Raw genomic sequence first — 25,365 nt, 5'->3', positions numbered from 1 at the left:
ACTTGTCAGTCAGAAGAGGAGGAGGGTTTTTCCGGGAATCCCTTTGCAGGGTTCGTGCTCTTGAGCGTGGTTAGAGCGATTTGCGGTGCTGTACTTTGATCTCATGCTGTGTACTGAGGGAATTTAGGCAAGGTCTGAAGCTGCAACATGGCCAGTGTATGCTCACTGCTCACAAAGGTGAGGAGCGGGATCTGCTGTAGTGGGTCGTAGATAAGGGCGGGAGGAAGCAAGCACGGTGGTGCAGCCACGTGTGGGGTCCCTCTTGTTATTAGCCTGGAGTTAGCAGCGGTATCTCAAAGATTTCATTGGCTGGGCTGAATCTCCACCAAGCACTTAGAGCACGGGCTCGTGTATAGAGACACCATTGGCAGGACACCACTGGCAGGCAGTCTTAATTTCTCCAGTACAGTTTACAAGTTATTCTATTCCATTTAACATTTTGGTTGGCGTTCATTTGGAGTTAATTTTGTCTGGGTTGTAAAAGGAATGTCATGCGTTTGGTGTTTGAAAGGATTTTTTTTTTTCCAGTATTTCAGGTTTTTTTAAAAACAAACTAATAAAACCCGATTTTATAATTTTTGAACAGACACATGTTTATCCTTTTAGAAAATTATTTCTGAGTCAAGCAATGTTGTTACCTGGACCCCATGCCAAAGCTGTACCCACCAGCGTAGGGGAATGTCAGGGTGGGGAGGCAGGAAGTGGGTGATTGGGGAGGGGGAACACCCTTTTAGAAGAAGGGGGAGGGGGATAGATAGGGGTTTTGTAGACCAGAAAGTGGGAAAGGGAGAAACATTTGAAATGTATAGGAAAAATGCCCAGTAAAAAAAAGATTTTTAGTTTGTCCTTATATTGATCATGTAACATTTCTTACATCAGAAGTGACTGATAATGAAAACTTCTGTCAAAGCAAAATAGTTCCTTCCTTCCTACTTCTCCCTTCTTTGTGGTTACACCAGCTTCAAAGTTTGTCAGTGAAATCAATTCATACTGCAATCCTCTTTATTTATATTTTCCCTAAGAAAGTCAGGGAGGTGAGAAGACATTCATTCCATTGTCTCTTTTTCTTACTGACTAGTCAGGGCTCAGCCTGGAAGGCTTGTCAAGACTCTCTCATGAACTGGGCAGCGGAGGCAGAATTAGGTGTTCAAAGGAAGAGGCAAGCCTGAGCTACAGAAGAAATTGCCCTAAAGAGAAACAAGTAATCAAAGAGTTGGGAAAAAGGAACAAGGAACAACATTCTTTTTTATCATTCGATATTTTTAATTTACATTTCAAATATTCTGTTTATACGTTTCCTGTTCACATACCCCCTATACCTTCCCTTTTCCCCTTCTGTGAGGGTGTTCCCCTCCACAACCTCCCATCCCTTCCTGCCTCCCCGCCCTGGCATTCCCCTACACTAGGGGGTCCAGTCTTGGCAGGACGAAGGAATAACATACTTAATTCTCCACAGACGTTGGAGGATTATAGACAGTTGACCAGAGCTGTGATGCTCTAAAAAAATGAAATTTAAAAAGTGTTACTAACTCAGTTCTTTAAAAGATAGATAATATTGGAACAATTTATAGCTAAAGTGACTTTCAAGAAGGACAGGCCATTCCCTGCTAGGGGAAAAGCCATCAATGAGATAAAATATGATCTTGTCATTAAGTGTGATTTGTAGCCTGACATACACAGCTATAGCCAATATCCCCTGATTCAAATTTCTGTGCTGACTTAACTACATCAACAAAATTTTCTTAAATAATACCTCCCCAAGTTTTATACCCGCCAGTCTGGACAATTTCTATTCACATGCGTAAATTAATAAATGCTGGGGAGTTACAAAATGATTCACTTAGCCCTATCAGGTTTCTGAGACAGCTAGGAAGTGTGTTCATTCACTACCACAGGATCCTTGTCGCTCTCTTCATAGTGGGAGCAATGCTGACTCCTGTGAAGCAGCCCCCTCAGTTCTTCTTGTCCATTATGACTAGAAAACTGCACCAACTTTGCTCAGACATCTGCTCTTTGTCTGTTTTAATGGCCATGTAAAATGTCAGTAACAGAAGACAGTGTCTCTGCTCAATGTGCTGCTGTAGCCTAAGTTCTGAAAGCAGTTTTTCTCGTGATGTCTCAATGCTTTCTGCACAAAAAGTCCTCAGGCTTTCCTGGTCTGGGAGTGCGGCTCTGTTAAAAAAAAAAAATGCAACGAGTAATGCCTACTTCTCATTCCTTGGGATGTACTTATTGATAACACAAAATTTACCAACCTCCTGATTTTATCTTGTGAGTGTGTTGTTTGTATTGGCATGTGTGTGCAATGTGATGTCTCTCTCTCTCTCTGTGTGTGTGTGTGTGTGTGTGTGTGTGTGTGTGTGTGTGCTATACACATGAGTGCATGTGCATGTGTGCTTATGTGCATACAGGTGTGTATACACATATGGTAGCCAGATGTCCAATGTCAATATTGGGTAATTTTCCTCTATTCAGAAACCAAAGTGTTATGTGCCACACTCAATTGTGGTTTTGGAAAGCTATGTCATGGTCTTGGTAAGATGGATGGATAAATTTGGAAAGGTATAAGAAAGGAAAGAGTAGTGATACAATGTGTATCGTCATAAAATGGGTATTATTTCTCCATAAAAAGTCATGGAATAACTTACATCTGTCTTATGTCAAGATCTTTGACAACATTATACCAGTGAATGAGCATGAAGTTAAGGGACAGTTAGTATAATTTTACTTACATATTTAGAGACATCAATCATGGACAAGGTGGATTCAAGGAAATAAATAGTATGATTTTTCTTCTATACACATCATTCATGGACAAAGTGAAGACAAGGGTACCAGAGGTACCTAGCAGACCCCAGGACTTAGCCAATAAGCTTCCCATCATAAACATTCTTCCTTGGAAAAGGTATTTAATCAAAGGGTATGGATGCATATTCTGCCATGAACAGTCAATAAACAGATTAGAACCAAGGAATGTCTCTGTCATTTACCGCAACCTTGGGAACCGTCAGAAGGACTTCACATACAGAGAGCAGCCTAGCTCTCCCATAGAAGACCCAGCTGTGCTTCCGGGCTGCCACAGCCAAGCTAAGGACCATCCCTGCTCAGCTAAGCAGGGGCTCCCCATCCCCACAGCCCCTGAGAACACCACACCCAGTGGTGCCTAGATGTCCAATAGTTGGCTATCCACACCCCACCACCTTATCCCACCCCCATGTGAAACCTAATTGCAGGTCCAGGAATCCCGGAACCAGCTCTTCCTTCTCCCTTCATCTCGGACTGCATTTCCCATGGCTGAGCAGTGTCTTGGCATTGCCCTGAAGCCCAGCATCACTCAGGCAATGGCACGGGAAATCAGAGTCAACAAATCCCCACGTTCAGTATTTCAGAAGATCAGTCGCAGACTGACAGATTGTCTGGCCAATCAGTGGCTCATCATTTTGACTGACCTCTTTACACGGCTCATGTTCCTGTTCACTTTGGACTCTATCAGATGTCCCTGCCTCTAAATCTACTCTCCACTTTACCCGTTTGATGAACTATCTATTCCATGATATGTAGGAGCACCCTTGTCCGTTCTTTTTCATTTCTTTTTCCATTCACCTCCCATTAGTTCTTACTTCACATTCATGGCTCTTCTTACTTCTATTATTGTTATGTTTTGGATATGAGTGATGTTTGTGTTCTGGATTCCCGACATACAAGGTAAAGATGCTGCACTATACATTGATTGTGTAATGAGAGGGGCACACAAAAGACCCTGCACCATGGATGATGAACACTTGCCCCTGGAGAGTGGAAGAGTCCATGAAAAAAAAATGTACAGGACTAAGGCTGAGTCTGCCCCTACAATGAAAGGTAGGATCTAGGAAGACCTGTTTTTTTTTTTTTTTTCTGACACATGTGAGCTCTAATCCTCCAGCAGGGAAGGTGCGATTGTCTTATGTCCAGACTAGGAGGTCAAACTAATGAGGGATCAGGGCAAATGTAGAAATTAGGAGCACCAGTGGGAGGTAGCTTGAAGGTTCTTTCTTTGATTGTTCTCTGATGCAATTCTATGAAGCTGTGAGGGAGGCCTTAAGCTGTGCCATGTTTTGTGTAGTGGGAAGGAGGGTGAGGCAAAAGGGAGAACAGGATGGCTAAGGCATCACTGTCCAATCTCCTGAGACTGGTGTGGCCTGTGTCCCTGGTGAGACTGGTGGTGTGTGAGACTGGTGGTTGTGTTGGTACATGTGATAACGTGGGCAGAAGCTCTTGACCTTTGAACTTCACTTAATTGTGATACTGTGGGGAAGGAGGCCCTCTATGATTCTGGTTACAGGAATATTGGTTGCTTACAATATCACTGTTCATTGTGCAGTACAGGCATTACTTCTGGTGTGTACTAGATAGACAGATGTGGAAATGGAAGAACGGGAATTAAGAGTTCCTAGCATTGTGGTCCATGTTCAATTTTTTACTAAGATTTTGGAAACCGTTAGAAGGAAAGATGATGTGAATCGGCCTTCAGCGATATTTGATTTGAATCCTTTTACATCTCCCCTACCACATGCCACAAGCACACGTTTCAAGGAAGTTAAAATTCCAGGGTACAAAAGGAATTTTGTGTTTCAGAGCTCTTTCAGGTATTCATGGTGCTTGGCAGGAATCAGACATTAAAATATTCGTCAACATGGATTTTTGTAAGGGTTTCTGAGGAGATGGGATTTCCCGAAAAGACAGGAGGGAATACAGAGTCATAGCCACCACTGTGATCATCTCCATGTACAGAGTTCTTTAGAGCCTGGTGACTCTGGGTTTGGAAGAAATATCAGGAGTAGATTGACATGGAGAAATATAACAGTTAAAAGTCACTTTGAATTATTTTTGTTGAAGTTCTGAATTTAAGGTGGTTTTTAATTTCTATACCCATGCTCTATAGGTAACTTTGGTAAGGTAATATTTAAGGGACTTTTCTCTTATATAATATCCCTACAATCAGTGCCCTATTTTTCAAGAAATAACATAGAATGAGAGCATAAGCAGTGTGAGGCTGACTTTCCCATCTGATTTAAATCTGTAATGACACTGTGATTTGAACATTGATGTAAGAGCTTCAGCCTTCTGTCTACATTAAACGTTAAATGAAAATTAGGGGAGAAAACACAGAATCTAGCCAAAGCCTTCACATTCAATGGGTTATTACAATGTTTTCTAAGTGGGAATGTTGAGAAGATAATGTAACTATCGAGCTTTTTACACCCAGAGTTGTCAGATCAATGAGAATCCAATAGTTAATACAGTATACTGTAAAAATCCAAAGACTGATTACCATGGAAACAGACCTTTCTGCCCATGAGTCACAGGTCATAGTGCATGAAAAATTAGAAAGAGGTTAAGAAACAGACTGAATTGTTTTCATCTGAATTTAAATAATGTCAATTAATGATTGTTGAGCAAAAATGTAATATCTTTGACAAGTCACTCATTTGTTTCTTTTTATCTTGGTAAATAACCAGCCTTAAATGGTTACACATGCATTCGTGTGTGTGTGTGTGTGTGTGTGTGTGTGTGTGTGTGTGTGTGTGTGTGTACTTACTGAGAGTAAAACTTATGAATACAGAGATCTATACTGAACATAGGAATGGGCTTGGGCTTGGCATAAACTCTTCTGTGATGTTCATCCTCTTCAGAAACAGCGTGAGAACTATATCTGTCAAAATTATACTTTTCTTGTCTTCACTAGTTTGCTTTTCTTTCTTCATTATTTTTCCTCTTCCTTTTGCATTTTCATTCAAGAAATATTATATTAATATTTTCATTGAAAATAGATCTCTTCTCTTATATAGTATATCAGTACCACTGTTTCTCCTCCCTACACTCCTTCCAGTTTTACCTCCTCCTTTCATACTTTCCTCTCTCCAAGATCTCCACCCCATATGTTTTACCTTTTCGAAGAGAGCAGATTTCAGAGAGCAGATTCAAGCAGAACAAATAAAATAGAAAAGACATGTTGAATGTCCTCAATGTGAAGCTGGGCATGGTAGGCAAATAGGAAGAAAAGAGCATCAAGCTCAAGGAAAGGAACAGAGCCATACAACCAGTGTTAGCATTACCACTAGTCACCAAGCTAATCACCATAACACATAAAGGAGGACGTGACTGAGACCCATGCAAACCCCCCTTTTCACTTAGTGTCTGTGAGGATCTTGAAACCCCAGGCAGTGTAAGGACTGGGTTCCTTCTGATGCCCAGCTCCTCAAATTAAACCAAATATTAATTGGACACTCAATAAGTTCATCATCCCCTTGGCTCAGCACAGTTGCAGGCAGGAGAGAGTCAGTGAGGGATGGTATAGCTTGTATTGTGTCCAGAATTACCTTTCTGTGGCCTGTAGAGTAACCTCACCCCACAAAGAGACTAGAACATAGGGGTGAAGTCTCCAAGCCTGCACCCCCTTTATTTTTACATTTAGTGAGCTGTGTGACTGTTGTCCAATACAGTGTGGCCCTGTGGTCAGATTACAGAGAGCAAAATGTTTTTCTTGGAATCGGCATGGATAGTTTAGACAGCTCCTTGGCTAACACCACAGTGAACTGTAAATCTGTCCCAATACCAGACCTTGCTAGGTATAAAGATGGGTACTTCAGACTCTGTCCTCCATTAATAGCAGTGGTCCCTGGAGTCACCCTCTGAATTCCGTGGGAGTTGCCAGTGCCTTAAATTCCTGTAGTAATCTGCCCATGCTCTCTGATTCCAGCTCGTTCTCCCTGCACTTACTCTCTTCCTCTGTCTCCTCTCCAAATGATCCCTACCGCTTCTTTGCCCATTTAACACAGTCCACCCATAGAGTCTCTTCTATTTGCCGTTTTCTCTGATTTTTTAGTCCCTTTGTCATTTTGATATAGGAGGCATATTGGAGGGTTTATTGATTTTTTGTTTGTTTGTTTTTTAGTTAATCTTGTATCCAGTGTTTTAAAGCTGTACAAAGTGGGTAGTAGAATTTTTAGGGTCACTGATGTATATTGTCATATCATTTACCAATTAGGATTTTTCATTTCTTACTCTCCAAATTATATCCCCTTGATATCCTTCCATTGTCTCATTGTTGTAGGTAGAACTTCATGCCATACATTGAATACATATAGAGACTGATCAGGCTTGCCTCGTTACTCACTTTAAGGAATTATTTTGACTTTATCTACCTTTAAGTTGATGATCTAGGCTTACAGAAAATTTTAATTATTATATTTGTGCTCATCCCTTATATCCCAAAAGGTTTTTTTTTAATTTTTTATTGGGTTATTTTAATTTACATTGCAAATGTTATCCCCTTTCCCAATTTCCTGTCCATCAATGCCCTGTCCCATATCCCCTCCTCCTCCTATGAGGGTGTTCCCCCACCCATAAATCCACCTCTTCCCACCTCTCCGCCCTGACATTCCTCTGCACAGTGGGGTCCAGCCTTGGCAGGACTAAGGGCTTCTTCTCCCATTGGTGCCCAACAAGGGCATGCTCTGCTACATATGCGGCTGGAGCCATGGGTCTGTCCATGTGTACTCTTTGGATGGTGGTTTAGTCCTTGTGAGCTCTGGTTGGTTGGTATTGTTGTTCTTGTGGGGTTGCAAGTCCCTTCAGATCCTTCATTCCTTTCTCTAACTGCTCCAATGGGCTTACAGTAAATTTTCTGTATCATGTTTGCTTATATCCCTTGTTTCCTGCAAGGTTTTCTCAAATTCACAGTGAGTACATTCCCTTTGCGTTTTGAGTGCTTGGATTGAAGAAATCTACTAAGGTGTCCAGATTGAACATGAAGTTTTATGGTGCTAGTGCTCCCCACCCCCTTTCTCTCCCATACCAAAAGAATTTTAATCATTATTGTATTTGTACAAATGTTTTGCCCATGTGTATGGTTTTTTTCTACCCTGTTCATCCACATAGGACAGAAAGATGGGGGGCTCTGTAAAAACCCTTAGAACTTGACTTACAGATAGTGAGCTGGGAATGAAAGCTGGATGCTCCTGAAGAACATTCTGTTTTCTTAGTTTTTAAGGTACTTTCGCCCCATATTTTTATACCTGATGATTTTTCTGTCCCAGGCACTCCTGGTTACTTACAGAACAAACTTCTCTTCATGATGTTCCTTTACCAAATAGGGAAGGAAACCATGGTAAGAGATGAGAATAAAAACCTGGTGGATATTAACTTTGTCAACTTGATGCAGAAATTGAGGAGTCTAATTCCAGCCAAATCATTGCCTTCATATTTAAAATACAATACAATTTGGGGAGCTATTTCCAGGCAACTATCAGTCAAATTCTAGGTACACAATATACTTTATGTTTTGACAACATGGAAACCATTTTATGAGGTACACATACCACAAGAATGGGTTCTATTTAGAAACGACCTAGAATTTAGTGTGGTCTCTGACCAAAAGCACAGAGGCAAAAAAGTACATAGGACATTTCCCCTAAGGCTGATAAACAGTCTCAGGAAGGGAGGGTGTGGGATAGTCGTTCAGCAAATATTGGACAATGTCTGCCTCTACAGCTAAATGTAGGTAAAGTTTGCCTTCAAAAAGCAAAGAGGAAGGTTGGGACAGCCTGTTGTGGGTGGTGCCATCCCTGGGCTAGTACACTGTCTTCTATAAGAAAGCAAGCTGAGCAAGCCAGGGGAAGCAACCCAGTAAGCAGCGCTCTCCGTGGCCTCTGCATCAGCTCCTGTATCCTGACTTGCTTGAATTCCTGTACTGATTTCCCTTGGTGATGAACAGGAATGTGGAAGTGTCAGTTGAATAAACCCTTTCCTCTCCAATTTACTTCTTGGTCATGATGTTTGTGCAGGAATAGAAGCCCTGACAGAAACAACTGACAAGCAGTCTACATTCTCGGTGTCATTTACTTTATTTTCAGCTACAATACTAAGCCACAAAATGAATTCCATGGCCCTTTCTGCCTAACATTTTTATCATTTAAATATGTTTCTGTATGACTTTGAGCTAAAATGTCCATAAATATGTCTGCTTTTACACTATGACCATGTTCAGACAAGGACTAGTAGCAGGCAACCCTTTAGGTGAACATAAACAGAATCCCTATTGAAAATCTCAGTGCTTTATTATTTATTATAATCACTGTTTGGAAATGAATGCCAAGCACTCTTTGCCTACAAAGTAAAAAGGAAATCTTCCTCAGCTCTTCTTTTTTGCCTGCTGGGATTGTTATTCTTGAGAGTCAAGTTGACTGCATACGGAATTAACTAAAGCCAGAGAGTTGAGTACTCTGGGGGTTTTAGTTTCAGTATAGCTTATGAAGTGGGAAACCCTCCTATATTCTGAAGCTTTTGACATGTGAAGATCCACCTCAGTGAGATACTTTTCCTCTGTTTACCTAGTGCTTGTATTAGTCCATGAGCCAATCTAACCAGCTTGCTTTTCCTTTTGTATTCTTTCTTGTCTTTTATATATATTTCTAAATTTATTCACTTTTCATCCTGCTTCCTGCCTCCATCAGCCTCTCCCACCATCTCTCCCTCAACCCCTCCTGTCACATTCTGCTCTGAGTGGGTAGTCACCTCCTGGGTAATACTCCATCCCTGGCACATTAATTCTATGCTAGGGTACGCAATTCTTCAGGCAGTTAGGCCAGATAATTCCACTGTTGCAGTTGTTTGGGACCCAACGAAGGCCCAGCTGCACATCTACTCCATATGAGCAGGGAGTCATAGGTCCAGCCCCTGGATATTCCTCGGTCGTTGATTAAAACTGTGAGAACACAAAGGATTGAGGTTGGTTGATTCTCTTGATCTTCCTGTGGAGTTCCTCTCCCCTGAGAAGCCCACAATGCTTCCTCCTATTCTTCCAACAAGTCCCCAAGCTCTATCAATTGTTTGGTTAAGGGTGTCTGTATCTGTCAGAATCAGGTGTTGGGCGTAACTTCTCGGAGGACAACATGCTTCTGTCTGAAGGCTTAACAGTTTCATTCATTGTATTAGAGATTGGTGCTGCACCCTGGTATGGGTCTCAATTTGGCCCGGTTATTGGATGGCAATTTCCTGTGTCTCTCCTCCATGCATGCATTTGTTGTAGACAGGGTTGACATTGTTGAGCGTAGGTTGGTCTCCCTATTGCACTACTGGGGTTCCTGCCTGGCTACAGAAGGTATTCTCTTCAGATTTGTTATCCCCAATGTAGTGAGTTACAGCTAAGGTCACCCACATTGCTTCTTGATTGCCTCAGTTATCCTATGGAGATGTTCCTCACCTCCTCACCTCTGTCAGGTGCAGATTTATAGTCATTTTCTGGCATCCAGCCATTTCTCCTGTCCTTTTCCACACCTGATCCTTCCTGAACCCCCATTCTCCTTCCCATTCCCTCTCCATTCCAGGTCCTCACCTCCACAGTCCTCTCATGACCGTTTTATTCCTTCCTCTAAGTGGGATTTAGGCATCCTTGCTTGGACCGACTTTCTTGTTTAGCTTCCTTGTGTCTGTGGTGTGTAGCATGGTCCCTGTATGATCCAGCGAGTGTTTACTGATGAGTGAGTACCAGTCATGTCCTATGGGGACTGGGTTACCACACTCAGGATTATATCGTCAAGTTCCTTCCATTTGCCTGCAAATTTATGGTGTCTTTGTTTTTAGTAGGTGAATAGTAATCCATTGTGTAGACGTACCGCATTTTCTTTATTCATTCTTCACTCAAGGAACAGCTAGGTTGTTTCCAGTTTCCAGCAGGTAGGATAAAACTCTAGGAATAAAGCCCAGCTATCTTTGGTAAAATCCAGTACCCTTTCATGTTCAAGGTATTACAGAATTCTGAGATAAACATAATCAAAACTATTTAAAGCAAGCCAATAGCCAACATCAAGCTAAATGGAGAGAACCATAAAACAATTTCACTGTAATCAGGAAAAACAAGGTGGCCTTCTCCCTATCTATTCAATAGAGTACTTGAATTTCTAGGCAGAGAAATAGGAAAAAAAAAAACCTAAATGAGATGAAGGAGATATAAATTGGAAAGGAAGAAGTCAAAGTAGAGCTGTTTAGTGATGATCTGATAGTATAAGTGAGTGGCTCCAAAATTCTATTTCAGAACTCCTGCAGCTGATACCCACCATCAGCAATATGGATGGATACAAAATTAACTATACAAAACAGTAGATCACCTTTATATAAATGATAATGGCGCCAAGGAAATACTAAGAGAAATAGCATATTTTACAATAGCCACTGATAATATAAGGTATCTTTTTGTAACTAGCCCAGCCAGTGAAAGATCTCCCTGTTAAGTACTTCAAATCCCTGAAGAAAAAAATTGAAAAGGATTTCAAAGGAAGTAAAAAAATTTTCCATGCTCATGAATAGACAGAATTCATAGTAAAAATGGCCATCTTACCAAAGCCTCAGTGCTTTTGTAGTTAGTAATTATTTATACAACATCTATGATGTGTGCTTAGCATTGTTGATCTATTTACTGGTCTCTTCATGTCTCTCCAGTGGCATTTCCCTTGCAAGTGTCTATCTTATTCAAAAGGTGAGGAAGTGGGAGTTTTGAACCTTATCGTTCAGTTTCCTTCTACAATGAATTAGTGATAACATTATAACTTTTCTATCATTAAATAACTGGAGAAAACACTAGAATAATGTGAATATATGGTCAATGAAATATACATGTTCAATATGTAAACCTGCTTTGTTTTGTACACATACATGTGTATGTGTGATATCTGAGAAGGCAGTGACATATGAGGACATTCATGTGAACTTTACTCGGGAAGAATGGGCTTTGCTGGATCCTTCCCAGAAGAGTCTCTACAGAGATGTGATGCTGGAGACCTACGAGAACCTCACTGCTATAGGTAAGACTGTTATTGATTCCTTTTTAAAATAGGGGGGCAACTGTTTTTGTTTGCTTGCTTGCTTCATTGCTTTCAATTGAGAAGGAAGAATGAGGTGAATTAATGAGGCATGGTTTTAAGGTTCACTTAAGATAGTACCTAAAATATCCCCTAAACTCCAGTAATGTGTCATACATTTTTCTGGTACTGTGTTTTAGGCTCTTACTGGGAAGAACATATTATTGAAGAAAATTGTCAAAATTCTAGAAGACATGGAAGGTAATTTTTTAGTGCATTCTGATAGAAATATGCCTCTCAAGAAATTTTAATGTTTTCTTGAAGTTTTAGTTAAGAGCCTCACCCTAAATAAGCAGAGCTTTAAGGATATTGGATACTAAATTCTTACAAATGCATGTGTTTCTGTGTTGATTTGTGTTTGCAAAGCATTCCTTTAAGATAGAATACATGGAAACAATGCCTTTTTCATCGCCATACAATTCAATTACAGCTCCCTTAGAGCTACTCTGTCAAAATGCCAGTTTGCTTAGGCTTGTAACACTAAAATATAATAGCAGTGTACACATTGAACATGTGATGTTTATATATCCGGAAGCTATGAGTAAGCAAATAGTGCATAGTAAAGCAGATGTTACTCATTTACTTGTAGTAAGCTGCTTAACTTTAGTGAGAGGGGCAGTTCAAGAAGGTTAAAAAAGATGTAGAGAAAACTTAATCAAAATACCACATGTCTATGAAGAGCAAAAAGTCTCAAAGTGTGTGAATGTAATGTGGATACATTGTATTTCTTATTCTTCCTTTTGTTGGTATATTATAAGTGACAGATATATAATTATATCTATCTTTATCAAAGTAAATCTATCTCTGTCTCTTATGTATTCATCAATCTATTTATCTACGTACCTACTTATGTATATATCTATTCATCTATCTATCTATCTATCTATTTATCTATCTATCTATCTATCATCTATCTCTTTATCTACCCTATATACAAAATACAACATCATTCCTTAGGGATATTGACAGAAACATTTTACCTATCTCTGTCACAGTACAATTAGAAGTATGTAGTTTCCCCACTTAGTGTAAATTTGTTGAACCTAAAACCATTTTCCAGTTAATTGATTTTATAATTTCATTATGCATACATCAACAACCTCAAACAGCAGAAAATTCCGATGAGTATTAATATCGTAGCAATTCTCTATGTACTAAGGTTCAAGTTGCAAATATTGAATGGGCTACACAATAGAAAACTTTATGAATACAATCTTGAGGTAAAGCTCTCAGTTCTTGTAATTTTGTTGACATATTTATGTGAAGAACCCTGCAAAGGGAAAAATTGATATAAATATGAGGCATATAATCAAAGCTTTTACCATCACAGCAAACATGTAAACTGAACCAAAATGAGGGAAAACAATGGATATAAGAAAGTGAGAAATGCTTATTAGATCTGATTCTTCTTTACATTTACAAAACACTGTAAAATCAATTCATGTAGATAAAAATATTCATTAGTATACTGAGTGGAGTACACTGTCCATATGTGCCATTACATACACAAGCATGAAAGAATTCATATTGCAGAGAAACTCTGAATATATGCAAGCTGATAATGCTATTCTATATCACAGCCATCTTGACTGGAATGAAAGAATTCACACTGGAGAGAAAACCAATGAAGTTGTGCAATACAAAGAAGGGTTTGCAAGTCAAAATCATCTTCATACACATAAAAGCACACTTACTGAACCCTTTGTATACTATAGTACTGTTCAAGTAAACAGAAAAGCACAAACAGGAGAGAAACCTGGAGGATTTAACCAATGTGAAAATGCCTTTTTATCAAACACCTATCTGAGATGCCATAAAAAAAGTCATACTACGGAGAAACACTACGCATGTAACCAGCGTTGTAAAGCTTTTGCACAAATCTGTAGTCCTCAAAACCATACAAAAACTCATCCTGAAGAGAAGCCCTATGAATGTAACCAATGCAGCAAAGTCTTTTCATCGCACAAGTCTCTGCAAGCCCATAAAAAAACACATACTGGAGAGAAGCCCTATACATGTAACCAATGTGGCAAAGCCTTTGCTAAACATGCCCATCTACAAAGACATAAAAGTACACATACTGGAGAGAAGCCCTATGAGTGTAACCAATGTGGTAAAGCCTTTGCTTGTCAAAGCTATCTTCGAATACATACAAGGACTCATACTGGAGAGAAGCCTTATCAATGTAACCAATGCGGTAAAGTCTTTACATGGCAGAGCATTCTGCAAAGCCATAAAAGAACACATACTGGAGAGAAGCCCTATGCATGTAACCAATGTGGCAAAGCCTTTGCCCATTACAGTGATTTTCATCGCCATACAAGAACTCATACTGGAAAGAAGCCCTTTGAATGTAACCAGTGTGGTAAAGCCTTTTTTCGTCACAGCCATCTTCTCAACCATCAAAGAACACATACTGGAGAGAAGCCCTATGAGTGTAACCAATGTGGTAAAGCATTTGTTTCTCAGAGCAATCTTCAAAACCATAGAAGGACTCATACTGGAGTTAGGCCCTATGAATGCAACCAATGTGGTAAAGTCTTTGCTTGTCACAGCAATCTCCAAAGCCATAAAAGAACACATACGAAATAGAAGCCCTGTGTGTGTAACCAATGATGTGAAGCCTATGCCCATCAAGGGGATTTTCAGCGTCAAAGAACATATACTGGAGAGAATCCCTGGGAAGGTAACCAACATGGAAAGGCTTTGGTATGTCATAGCATTCTGAAAAAGCTATAAAAGAACTCATACTGGAGAGAAACCCTATGCATGTAAGCAACGAGGTAAAGTCTTTGTTCATCACAGTAATGTTCAAAGCCATAAAACAAGACGTACTGGAGAGAAGCACTTTACCTGTAACCAATGTGGCATAGCCTTTGTACAAAACAGAAATCTTCAATGGCATAAGATGATCACATACTGCCGAGAATTCCTGTGCATGAAAGCAATATGATAAAGTTTCTGCATGTCATAGCAGTCTGAAAAGCCATAAAGAGAAGCCGAGTGCATTTACCTAATGTGGCAAAACCTTTGCACAGATCGGAAGTCTTGAAAGGCATAAAAAAAGTCACATACTGCTGAGAATTTTTGTGAATGTAACCAATGTAAAAAACCCTTTGCAGATTACAGTGATGTTCAAAGAAATAAAAGAACACATTCTGGAGAGAAGCCCAATTAATTAACCTATATCATGGGGTTGGGGATTTAGCTCAGTGGTAGAGCACTTGCCTAGTAAGCGCAAGGCCCTGGGTTCGGTCCCCAGCTCCGAAAAAAAGAATAAAAAAAAAAAATTAACCTATATCATAAATATTCTTCCTTTCACAGTCAACATCAAAGTCATAAAAGAACACATACTAGAGAAAAACCTTATGAATGTAACCAATGCGGTAAATCTTTGAATAGAATAGTGATTTTAAAGTCATAAAAGAACAAATACTATAGAGAACTCTTTTGAATGTAATCAATATGGTGAAGCCTAAGCATGCTACAGCCATTTGGAAACTCATAAAAAGAAAATCACATGATGTGCAGAAGTCTGGTGAATGTAAGGGATCTGCTAGGGCCATTGTACACAGCTGTGATCTTCAAAGGCATAAATGAATGCCTCCTGGAGAGAAGCCCTTTAAATATAACCAGTGCTGTAAAGCCTTTGCTCATTATGGTGGTCTTCAAAAAATTCCAAATGACACCATGCAGTGAGCCCCTGTGCATATATCAACTTGATTAAGCCTTCGCATATCAGAGTCATCCTCTAATGCATGAAAGCATTCATATAGGAGAGACACAGTGGGTTTGTATGTTTGACTCTTGCCTGAGTTAAGTACTTTGCCTAGCTTTGATATGAGGATTTGTGCCTACTCTTTTTCACATGTGATGTGGTGTTCAGTTGCTATCCCCGGGATCCTGCTCCTTTTCTTTTTTTTTAATCAAAATGGCAGAGTTGTGGATCTGGGTGTGAATGTAAGTTGGGAGAGTCATAGAGGAGTGTTCATAGGGTGACCCAACCCAGGAACAAAACCTTCAGCCTATAATCTTTCCTACTTGAAAGATGTGCTGGTGTAACAGTAACACAGAAGTTGTTGGATTGCCAATAATTGACTGGTTTACTTGGAAGCCCATGAAGAAGAAGGAGCCTGTAACTGGCATATCTCACTGGAAAGAAAATTTAGGCACTTATCAAGCAGGACAAGTGTTCAGAAGAGCCAGGATTTTATTACATGTACTAACTGCTAGTTTCTGCTTCTGATATGTTAAATAAGTTAGCCATTTTCCAGAGTTTCTTTGAGATTTTCACAATCTAGAAATAAATGATCAAGTGTTTGTAAATTATTTCATTCTACTTTATGATATGTAAGTTATCCTGCCCTACAATTTTCTATCCCCTGTACTGGATTAAATGATTTCTCTGCTTTTAATGAGAATGCTGGGCTTCTTTGGAAAATTATCAGAATAGGGTACTATATAGTAAGAAACAAATTGATAACTGATATTACCTCCTGATACTCTATTCCTCAGCTCTTTTGTCTTATTTCTTTCTTTGTATTTTGTCTTTATGAGTATTTTGTTTGAATATAGATCCGTGAGCTTCAAGACCAAGGAGGTTACAGATCAACTAGAACTTCTGTTGCAGAATGTCATGAGCCACACTATAAGTACTAGAACTGAGGTAGTGTCCTCCAGAGAAGCAGTCATTATGGATAATCTCTGAGCTACCAGTCCACAAAAATCGAACAGTGAATAGAATTCCCTTGAAATAATATAGTATGTCAATATATTTAAATGCATATGACAAAATTGTCTAGATTCACACTGTATTCTGTGCTCCACAAAGTTGTTCATTTTGCGATGAACACTGGATAAATGAGTACTATCAACCTCCGTTGGTGGTGGGATCACAAGCTGGTACAGCCACTCTGGAAATCAGTCTGAAGATTCCTCAGAAAATTGGACAGAATAATACCTGAGGACCCATCTATACCTCTCCTGGACATATACCCAAAAGATGTTCAACATATAGCAAGGACACATGTTCCACCATGTTCATAGCAACTTTATTTATAATAGCCAGAAGCTGGAAAGAACCCAGATGTACTTCAAGAGAGGAAGGAATATAGAAAATGTGGTAGGTCTACACAATGGAGTACTACTCAGCAATTAAAAAACAATGACTTCGAGGTTGGGGATTTAGCTCAGCGGTAGAGCACTTGCCTAGCAAGTGCAAGGCCCTGGGTTCGGTCTCCAGCTCCGAAAAAAAGAAAAAAAACAAAAAACAAAAAACAATGACTTCATGAAATTCATAGGCAAATGGATGTAGCTATAAAATACCATCCTGAGTGAGGTAACAAAAGTCACAGAAAACCACACATGGTATGTACTCACTGATAAGTGTATATTATCCAAAAGCTCAGATTGCCTGAAATACAATCTACAGACCACATCAAGCTCAAGAAGAACGATGACAGATGCTTCAGTCCTTCTTGAATGGAGGAACAAAAATATTCATAGGAGGGAATTTGGATACAAAGTTTGGAGCAGAGACTGAAGGAATGGCCATTCAGAGCCCACCCTACCTGGGGATTCAGCCTATATACTACAGCCAAAAAAACAGGACTGCTGATGCCAAGAAGTACATGCTATCAGGAGCCTGATATAGCTGTCTCCTGAAAGGCTCTGCAAGAGCTTGACAAATACAGAGGGAATACTCACAGCCAATCATTGAACATAGAACAGGGTCCCCACTGGAGAATTGTTTGCAACTCCGTAAGAGCAACATTACCAACCAACCAGAGCTCCCAGCGACTAAACCACCATCCAAAAAGTACACATGAACAGACCCATGGCTTCAGCTGCATATGTAGCAAAGGATGGCCTTGTTGGGCACCAAGGGAGGAGAAGTCCTTGTTCATGTCAAGGCAGGACTCCCCAGTGTAGAGGATTGTCAAGGCGGGGAGGTTGGAATGGGTGGGTTGTTGGGGGAGGGGGGCATCATCTTAGAAGAAGGGATTGTAGGGCTGGGTTAGAAGGGTTATGGACGGGGTTGGGGATTTAGCTCAGTGGTAGAGTGCTTGCCTAGGAAGCGCAAGGCCCTGGGTTCGGTCCCCAGCTCCGAAAAAAAAGAAAAAAAAAGGGTTATGGACAGGAAACTGGGGAAGTAGATAAGCTTTGAAATATAAATAAATAGTCAATAAAAAATTCTTAGAAATCTCACTCTGGAAAAAAAATCAGTTTTCATAGTTTAGTTGGAAAAACACTTTGATTGTTAGATCACGAAGCTGTATTTTCTTTGTTTATCAAGGAACAGTGCTTAAATACAGTGTTCCTAATTACAGTTTGTTATCAATCTCAAATTAAGTCTTTCTTGCTTAGATTTCTTCCAGCAAAACTTTCTTTATGTTAATAATGGAAATATTTCCTAATATTTGTTTTTTAAAAGAGTTTTCATTGATAAATCTCATTAACAGACTATCAATTTTTTATTAGGATCAACTTCCTCATTGTGAATACTACTACTTTTTCTCCTGTTTACCTAAGGTTCCCTACATGACTACATTTTCTAAAGTTGTATATTCATACAGTCCAATTACGCCAGCATTGTTTTTTTGTTTTTTTTGCCAGTACCCGCATAAAATGCAGCATGATGGCACATTAATGAAAAGCGGGAGTGATAAAGGAGGATCCTTTTAACTCAGTTGGAAGCCAGCCTGGCTGTATTATGGAGCTTCAGGTTTAACAGGATCCTGAATCAATAAATAAAGTGGAGTCCAGCTGTGGAATATCACCCAGTTATCATTATGTAACATAATGTACAATAATATACTACATATATTTCCATTTAGTGTATGTTCACTTACCATAGCATGCCTTTGATACCTAGGTTATGACATCAGTACTTTCCAATATGCAATCATATAAGAAATCAGTAGGAAAATATAACAGTTACATTGTTGCCATTGGGCAGTTTAAGAAATATGTGGCCTTCAAGGGAGGGTCAGAAATAGCTATTTAGAGTACAATGAGAAAGGAAGACCTAACATCATTCATCTTGATTCCTTTCACTTCTGAAATTAGATACCTTCCCAAATACTGTAGCTTTACGTAGCACTGGAGCCAGCCCCGCGCCAGTATTGCATTATGATATTGTGCAGGCATGTTACTGGTGTGGTTACAGCACTCGTAGATGATACTTGTGATTGTTCTATTGCAAAGTAACTTCCAACATCATGAATGATAGCAGTAGGGGTGACTCTACTGGTTGGGTACCTCTTTGACTTAATTTGTGTTCAGTGCCATAAGTGACGGGGACCTTCAGTAGGGTTTCCCTTTAGGTTATGAATAGTAACCAACAGCCTTGTTCGCTGATGCCATACAGGAAGACGTACACTTGGCAGGTGATCTTTGTAGAGATCGCCAACCATTTTGCATGGCAGTGATGGGTGTATCCTGTAGAAGCATGGACCCAGAGGCTTCATCTCAGGATTGCTTCTTGCTGCATGCTCTGTCATGTTTGTCATTGCTTTATTCCTCATATATCTAGCATGGTATAATTAGGTGTGGGCAGACCCTCACTGCCTGTAACCTTGTGTGATTGCTTCCTGCTTACTCTATTAAGTAAGTTTCCTGAAGACAAACAGGATGATGAACTATCAAGAAATAAAAACTTGTTCAGATCAACTAACAATTTTACAGAATTCCTGATCTGACTTAAATAGCTTTAGGAAGTTAGACTGGGTTGTAGAAAGTATAAGGCGATGGTAAGTGGTTGTTCCGGAAAGATGAAACAAAGTTAGAATTTATAAAATGTACCTCCTCCCTTGTAGAATAGTGAGGACTGCATAGGTAAGGAACAGTGTAGTGTGAGCTTTCATGCCTTACAAACACGCAGTTATCCTTGGAAGACAAAAATAGTCTTGGGACAAGTTGATGGTCCAAGACAACATTCCTTCTAAGTTGGGTCTGAGTTCCTGGACCTTTCATCTAGGGCTGTAGCCACAGGTTTTGGGTGTACCATGAAAGGACGAGATTATGAAGAAGGGGTAAATAATTCTACTTTAAGAAGAGAGAATTTGACTCCAAACCCATTCCCAAAACACCCACAGGAAGCCCATCTCCCAGGTGCTCTAACACACCCAGGATCACAGATGAGGAGGCCACAACAATTGCCCCAACAGCCAGAGTAATTGTGAAACCCGCACGCATCCAGAAACACAGAAACCTGCCAGCTTGAACCTGCAACTGGAGCAGACCTGGTTCTTCGGCTCTGCACCCTCTCCTCCAACACTCAGTGGGAGCCCAATTTCCAGGTTTCCTGAAACACAAAGGATTACAGGAGAGGCCACAACATGTACTCCAACACCTGGACTACCTGGGTATCCCAGGATCCAGGGACTCAGGAACCACTGTCCAGTCAGTAGCATGGGTTGCTTCCGGTTTGAATCTGCACTGGGAGCAGACCTGGAGTGCTAGCTCTGCATCATTTTTTTTACAACACCCAGAGGGAGCCTGACTCCCTGGTGCTCTGAAAGGCCCACTATCATAGAGGAAACTCCACTCCCAGGAGATCCGACAAATCCAAGAACACTGGAGTTCTGACACACTCAAGATCACAGTTGAGGCCACAACATCTTTCCCAACATGCAGCATAACCGTGACCCCCACCGGAATCAGGAGAATACAAACCTCCACCCAGCCAGAGGCACAGTTCCTTCCAGCTCACTTCTGTTCCTGGGGCAAACTCTCCACCCAACCCTGCAACACTTAGAGGCAGCTTGACTCCCAGGAGCACAGGATCAAAGGGACAGCTGGACTCTGAGGAGGTCTGAAAAAGCCAGGATCACCGGAGGGTCCTACTCCAGTTAGATACAGCAAAGGCAGGTAGCATTAGAGATAAGCAGATGGCAAGAGGCAAGTGCATGAACACAGACAAAAAAAAAAAAAAAGAAAGAAAAAGAAAAGAAAAGAAAAAGCAAATATATTGGCATCATCTAAACCAAGTTTCCCCACTACATTATGTCTGGATACCCCATCACACTGCAGTTTCAAAAGCAAGTTTGAAATTTAAAATCACACCTCATGATGATGGAGGACTTTAAGAAGGACATAAATAACTCCCTTAAAGAGCACAGGTAAAGAGGTAGAAATGCGGGGTTGGGGATTTAGCTCAGTGGTAGAGTGCTTGCCTAGGAAGGCCCTGGGTTCGGTCCCCAACTCCAAAAAAAAAAAAGGAAAAAAAAAAAAGAGGTAGAAATGCTTCTAGAGGAAACCCAAGAATCCCTTAAAGAATTCCACTAAAGCACAAGCAAATGGGTGAAGTAATTGAACAAAACCATCCAGGATCTAAAAATGGAAATAGAAACAATAACGAAACCACAAAAGAACACAACCCTGGGGATAGAAAACCTAGGAAAGAGATCAGAAGTCATAGATCAGTAGTCACCAACAACACAATACAGGAGATAAAAGAGAATCTCAGGGGCAGAAGAAACCATAGAAAACATTGACACAAAAGTCAAAGAAACGGCAAAATGCAAAAAGCTCCTAACCCAAATCATCGAGAAAGCCCGGGACACAATGAGAAGACCAAACTAATCATGTATTCTGAAGGATGTTTAAGTGCTTAGGGCAAAGAGAAAAGACAGGAACTGAGCTGCAGAAAACTTTTTTGGACAGAACACTTCTTAGACAAAGATGAAACGCTAAGAAAAAAATTATCCCTTGTGCAGCTTAGGGTCTTTCCCCTTTCCTTATATAGCTTTCATAAGAAATTTTACAGCTTAGTAATAAACACTATAGTCACATTTCAAGGTAGCCCCTTTCCCTCCTGTGACTGCTGACTAGCAGGCTGAAAGTAAGAGCCCCACAGGTCCCGCTGAGATAGCATAAAAGCCACATTACGTAATCCCCTGCTGTAGGGCTGCAGGTGTAAATCTCCTAAGGAAGCAGTTTTTTACCATCCAAAACAGCAAGAAAATTTCTAGACTATTTGGAAGGTATCATCAGCATTTCGGTACAGTTAGAGAGCTAGAAAGTCTTGAGACTTTCAGACTTTAAAGCCATACCATAGTCCTACTTTGTGTCTGTCCACAACCCTCTCCAGGCAGGAAGGCTCCTGGCAAAAGAGGAACTATCCTCCACTGCTGGTAAGATTGCAAGTCGGTAAAACCACTATTGAAATTAGTCTGGTAGAACCTCTGAAAATTGGAAAGAATTTTACCTGAGGGCCCAGCTATACCGCTCCTGGGCCTATACCCAAAAGATGCTCCAACACACAACAAGGACACATGCTTCACTGTGATCATAGCAGCCTTGTTTATAATAGCCAGGAGCTGGAAAGAACCCAGATGTTCCTCAACAGAAGAATGGGTAAACAAAATGTGGTACCTTTACACAATGGAGTACTATTAAGCTATTAAAAACAAAGTCTTCATGAAATTTGAAGGCAAATAGATGTAACCAGAAAATATCCTGAGATGGGAGTGGATGGGTAGGTGCAGAGTACCCTCATAGGAGCAGGTGGTACTCGGATGGGACAGGGGGTTTGTAGAGGGAAAACCAGGAAGGGGGTTAACATTTAAAATGTAGGGCTGGAGAGATGGCTCAGCAGTTAAGAGAACTGACTGCTCTTCCAGAGGTCCTGAGTTCAATTCCCAGCAACCACATGGTGGCTCACAACCACCTGTAATGAGATCCGATGTCCTCCTCTGGTGTGTCTGAAGACAGCTACAGTGTACTCATATAAAATAAATGAGTAATTTTTTTTTAAAAAAAGAAAAGAGATTATAGAGTTTATTACTAAGTTGTAAAAAGTTTCCTCTTAAAGGAATCTAAGGAGAAAACCAGAAAGATGCTAAACAGTGAAAGGGAAAAATTCTTCCAGGAGGGGAAAAGGAAAAAAATTCTTCTAAGTGTGGAAAGGGAAAAACATTTTTTTCTAATGAGGGAAAGGCAAAACAATTCTAGAAAGGGAAAATTCTACTCATCTCATCTCTCACTGCAGTTTTGATGATCAGAAAACAGCCTAATAACAGTCCCACTATAAAAGAGCTTAATAATCTCTGATACAATTTCAGGAATCCTTACATGATCATCATGAAGGCTTAAGGAGTCTTCTGTTTGTCTATGTAGCATCACTACAAGACAGTGCGTCTTCATAGATCCCCAGAGGTCTGCTCCAAAGGGATGGGCTATGACTTAGGGACTGTTGTACATGTTTAATAATAACAGGAAAAGCATATTAATAGCAGGCACCTTTCCTAAAATGATTTCTGCTAAGGCCTTGCCTCATAAGACTGAACCTATTGCAGAGTATATAATAATCTGAAGCAGGCCATCTCAGGAAAATCACCTGCTTGTTATGACCTTGTCCCATTATGGCTCCTGAGAATGTGTATGGTAGAACCGGGTGGGGGGAGGAAATACAGAGTACATTAATAAGTTCAAAGTGTCCATGTGTCACTTACATTGAAGTACTTGTTATACGTGCACATCAAGGTGTCTTCTGAGGCTTAAGTGTCGGTGCTATGCAGGATCTTTTTTTCAACAAAGATTTACTATTTTAAAAATCCCTGGGGTTGGGGATTTAGCTCAGTGGTAGTGCACTTGCCTAGCAAGCGGAAGGCCCTGGGTTCGGTCCCCAGCTCCGAAAAAAAGAAAAAAAATATCCCTACATTTAGGTACTCTGATCATGGTTGTATAATTACTGTAACTTTTTTATTACTGATTGCCCAGATTAACTGTTAATCACTAATTGTTTCCATGCTGTATGTCTTTTTCAGGGTATATCCCAGTCTAGCCTAGATGTAGGCAACATAGTGTCTCATACTCCAATGGGCTGTTGTCTCGTTTTTCCAGGCAGGTTTCCAATTCTGCTCTGAACTTGACTCAGGAACCTGATGCTTACTCATTACAGCAAGAAGAGGTGACTTTCTGAACTTGCTGAGCTTGGGCTGGGGCTCCAGCTTGTGCTCTGTGCATGTAGACCCTCCAGTGCTCACTAAGCCAGGACCTTGGTCCTGTGCCTGTTCTGACACCTTGCACATGGCCTGTGCCACTCCCTATTCCCCCATGGGTCCCAGGATTTCAGCACCTTCCCACCCCAGCTATTCCTACAGGGCTGTGTCCACTAAGTTGATCTGGGTCCCAGCACCCAAAGAGACTCAGAGACACAGGGATTCTCCTCTGACCCCTAGGTCAGTGAGTGTGGATGGCTGGGCTCTGTAAGGTGTCACGGTAGGGTTGCAGGCTCACAGGAGGAGATGTCAGTGAAGAACCTCATTCCAGTGCAAATCATATGCAACTGAATGCAAATGTAAACAGACACTTTTTACAAACAAATGTGAGACTGTAGGCGGATTGTCCGGTTCTCTGTGAGGGGACTGTTGATGGTGTACAATCCCTTTTCTCCAAATGAGTCAAAGTAATGGATAAGACTGTATCCTATTGAGTGGATAAGACTTAGCTAACAGGGCAGTTACCACATGTGCAGGGAGATTTGATGCACTCCTAAAACTGTTAAGCTGGAATTGTAGAGAAAAAAATAAAATAGGCTTGGAACACATTAAAGATCAAGAAAAACAGGGCTGGTTAAGAACACTGACTGCTCTTTCAGAGGTCCTGTGTTCAATTCCCAGCAACCACATGGTGGCTCAGAACCATCTACAATGCTTTCTGATGCCCTCTTCTGGTGTGTCTGCAGATAGCACTGTATCATATGTAAAATAAATTAATCTTTTTTTTTAAGTATCAAACACTACTTTTACCTTATCATCTACATTTTACTGTAACTCCCTTTGGTGTAACATTTTATCTTTTATGCTGGGAGCCAAGCTGCTTACACAGCCTCTGTCTCAGGAATGTTTCAGGAATGTCAAGCCCACGTACACCCTCTGAGAAACCTAGCCAATTATCTGTTCTTATCAACACACCTGCAATTTGAGGTTTAGGGTTACAGGAACCAAAAGAACAACGGGAGGGTGGTAACAGTAGTGAAATTGGTCTTGGGCCTTGCGTTGCCTTCCTGCTAGCTTGTCTTTATAAGCCACTGCATGGAAATAAAATTTGAGAGCTTGATCAGACCATAGACTTGCTCTCCTTTGTGCCTCCTGTCCCCCATTCTTTAGCCCCCTCCCAGGTTTCCTCTGAACACCCGCAGGCCAGGGCACTATAAGGCAAATTTTTTCTACAGAAAAGAGTTTTGTTAAAAAGCTATAAAAAGCTGACATCAAAAAAATAAAGGCGGGCTGGAGAGATGGCTCAGCGGTTAAGAGCACCCGACTGCTCTTCCAGAGGTCCTGAGTTCAATTCCCAGCAACCACTTGGTGGCTCACAACCATCTGTAAAGAGATCCGATGCCCTCTTCTGGTGTATCTGAAGACAACTACAGTGTACTTATATATAATAAATGAATAAAGCTTTTTTAAAAAAAAATAAAGGCTTAAGTGTAGCCTCTTCTGTTTCATCCAGTGTGTGTGTG

General features: G+C 40.6%; 1 protein-coding gene across 3 annotated transcripts; it reads left to right on the top strand.

Moving 5' to 3' along the window:
• The first annotated feature begins 31 nt into the window (after positions 1–31).
• Zfp951 (zinc finger protein 951) lies at positions 32–25,310 on the top strand. 3 transcript variants are annotated; one of them, NM_001395603.1, is given in 4 exon segments: positions 32–177; positions 11,717–11,840; positions 12,038–12,098; positions 13,478–16,312. In NM_001395603.1, coding segments are annotated over 4 exon segments (1,227 nt in total). In that variant the 5' UTR covers positions 32–147; the 3' UTR covers positions 14,490–16,312.
• The last annotated feature ends 55 nt before the right edge of the window (positions 25,311–25,365 follow it).

The sequence above is a fragment of the Rattus norvegicus genome, chromosome 14 (assembly GCF_021556685.1).
Source record: "Rattus norvegicus strain SHRSP/BbbUtx chromosome 14, alternate assembly SHRSP_T2T, whole genome shotgun sequence".
NCBI lineage: Eukaryota > Metazoa > Chordata > Mammalia > Rodentia > Muridae > Rattus > Rattus norvegicus.
This window is presented reverse-complemented; position numbering and strand designations above follow the sequence as displayed.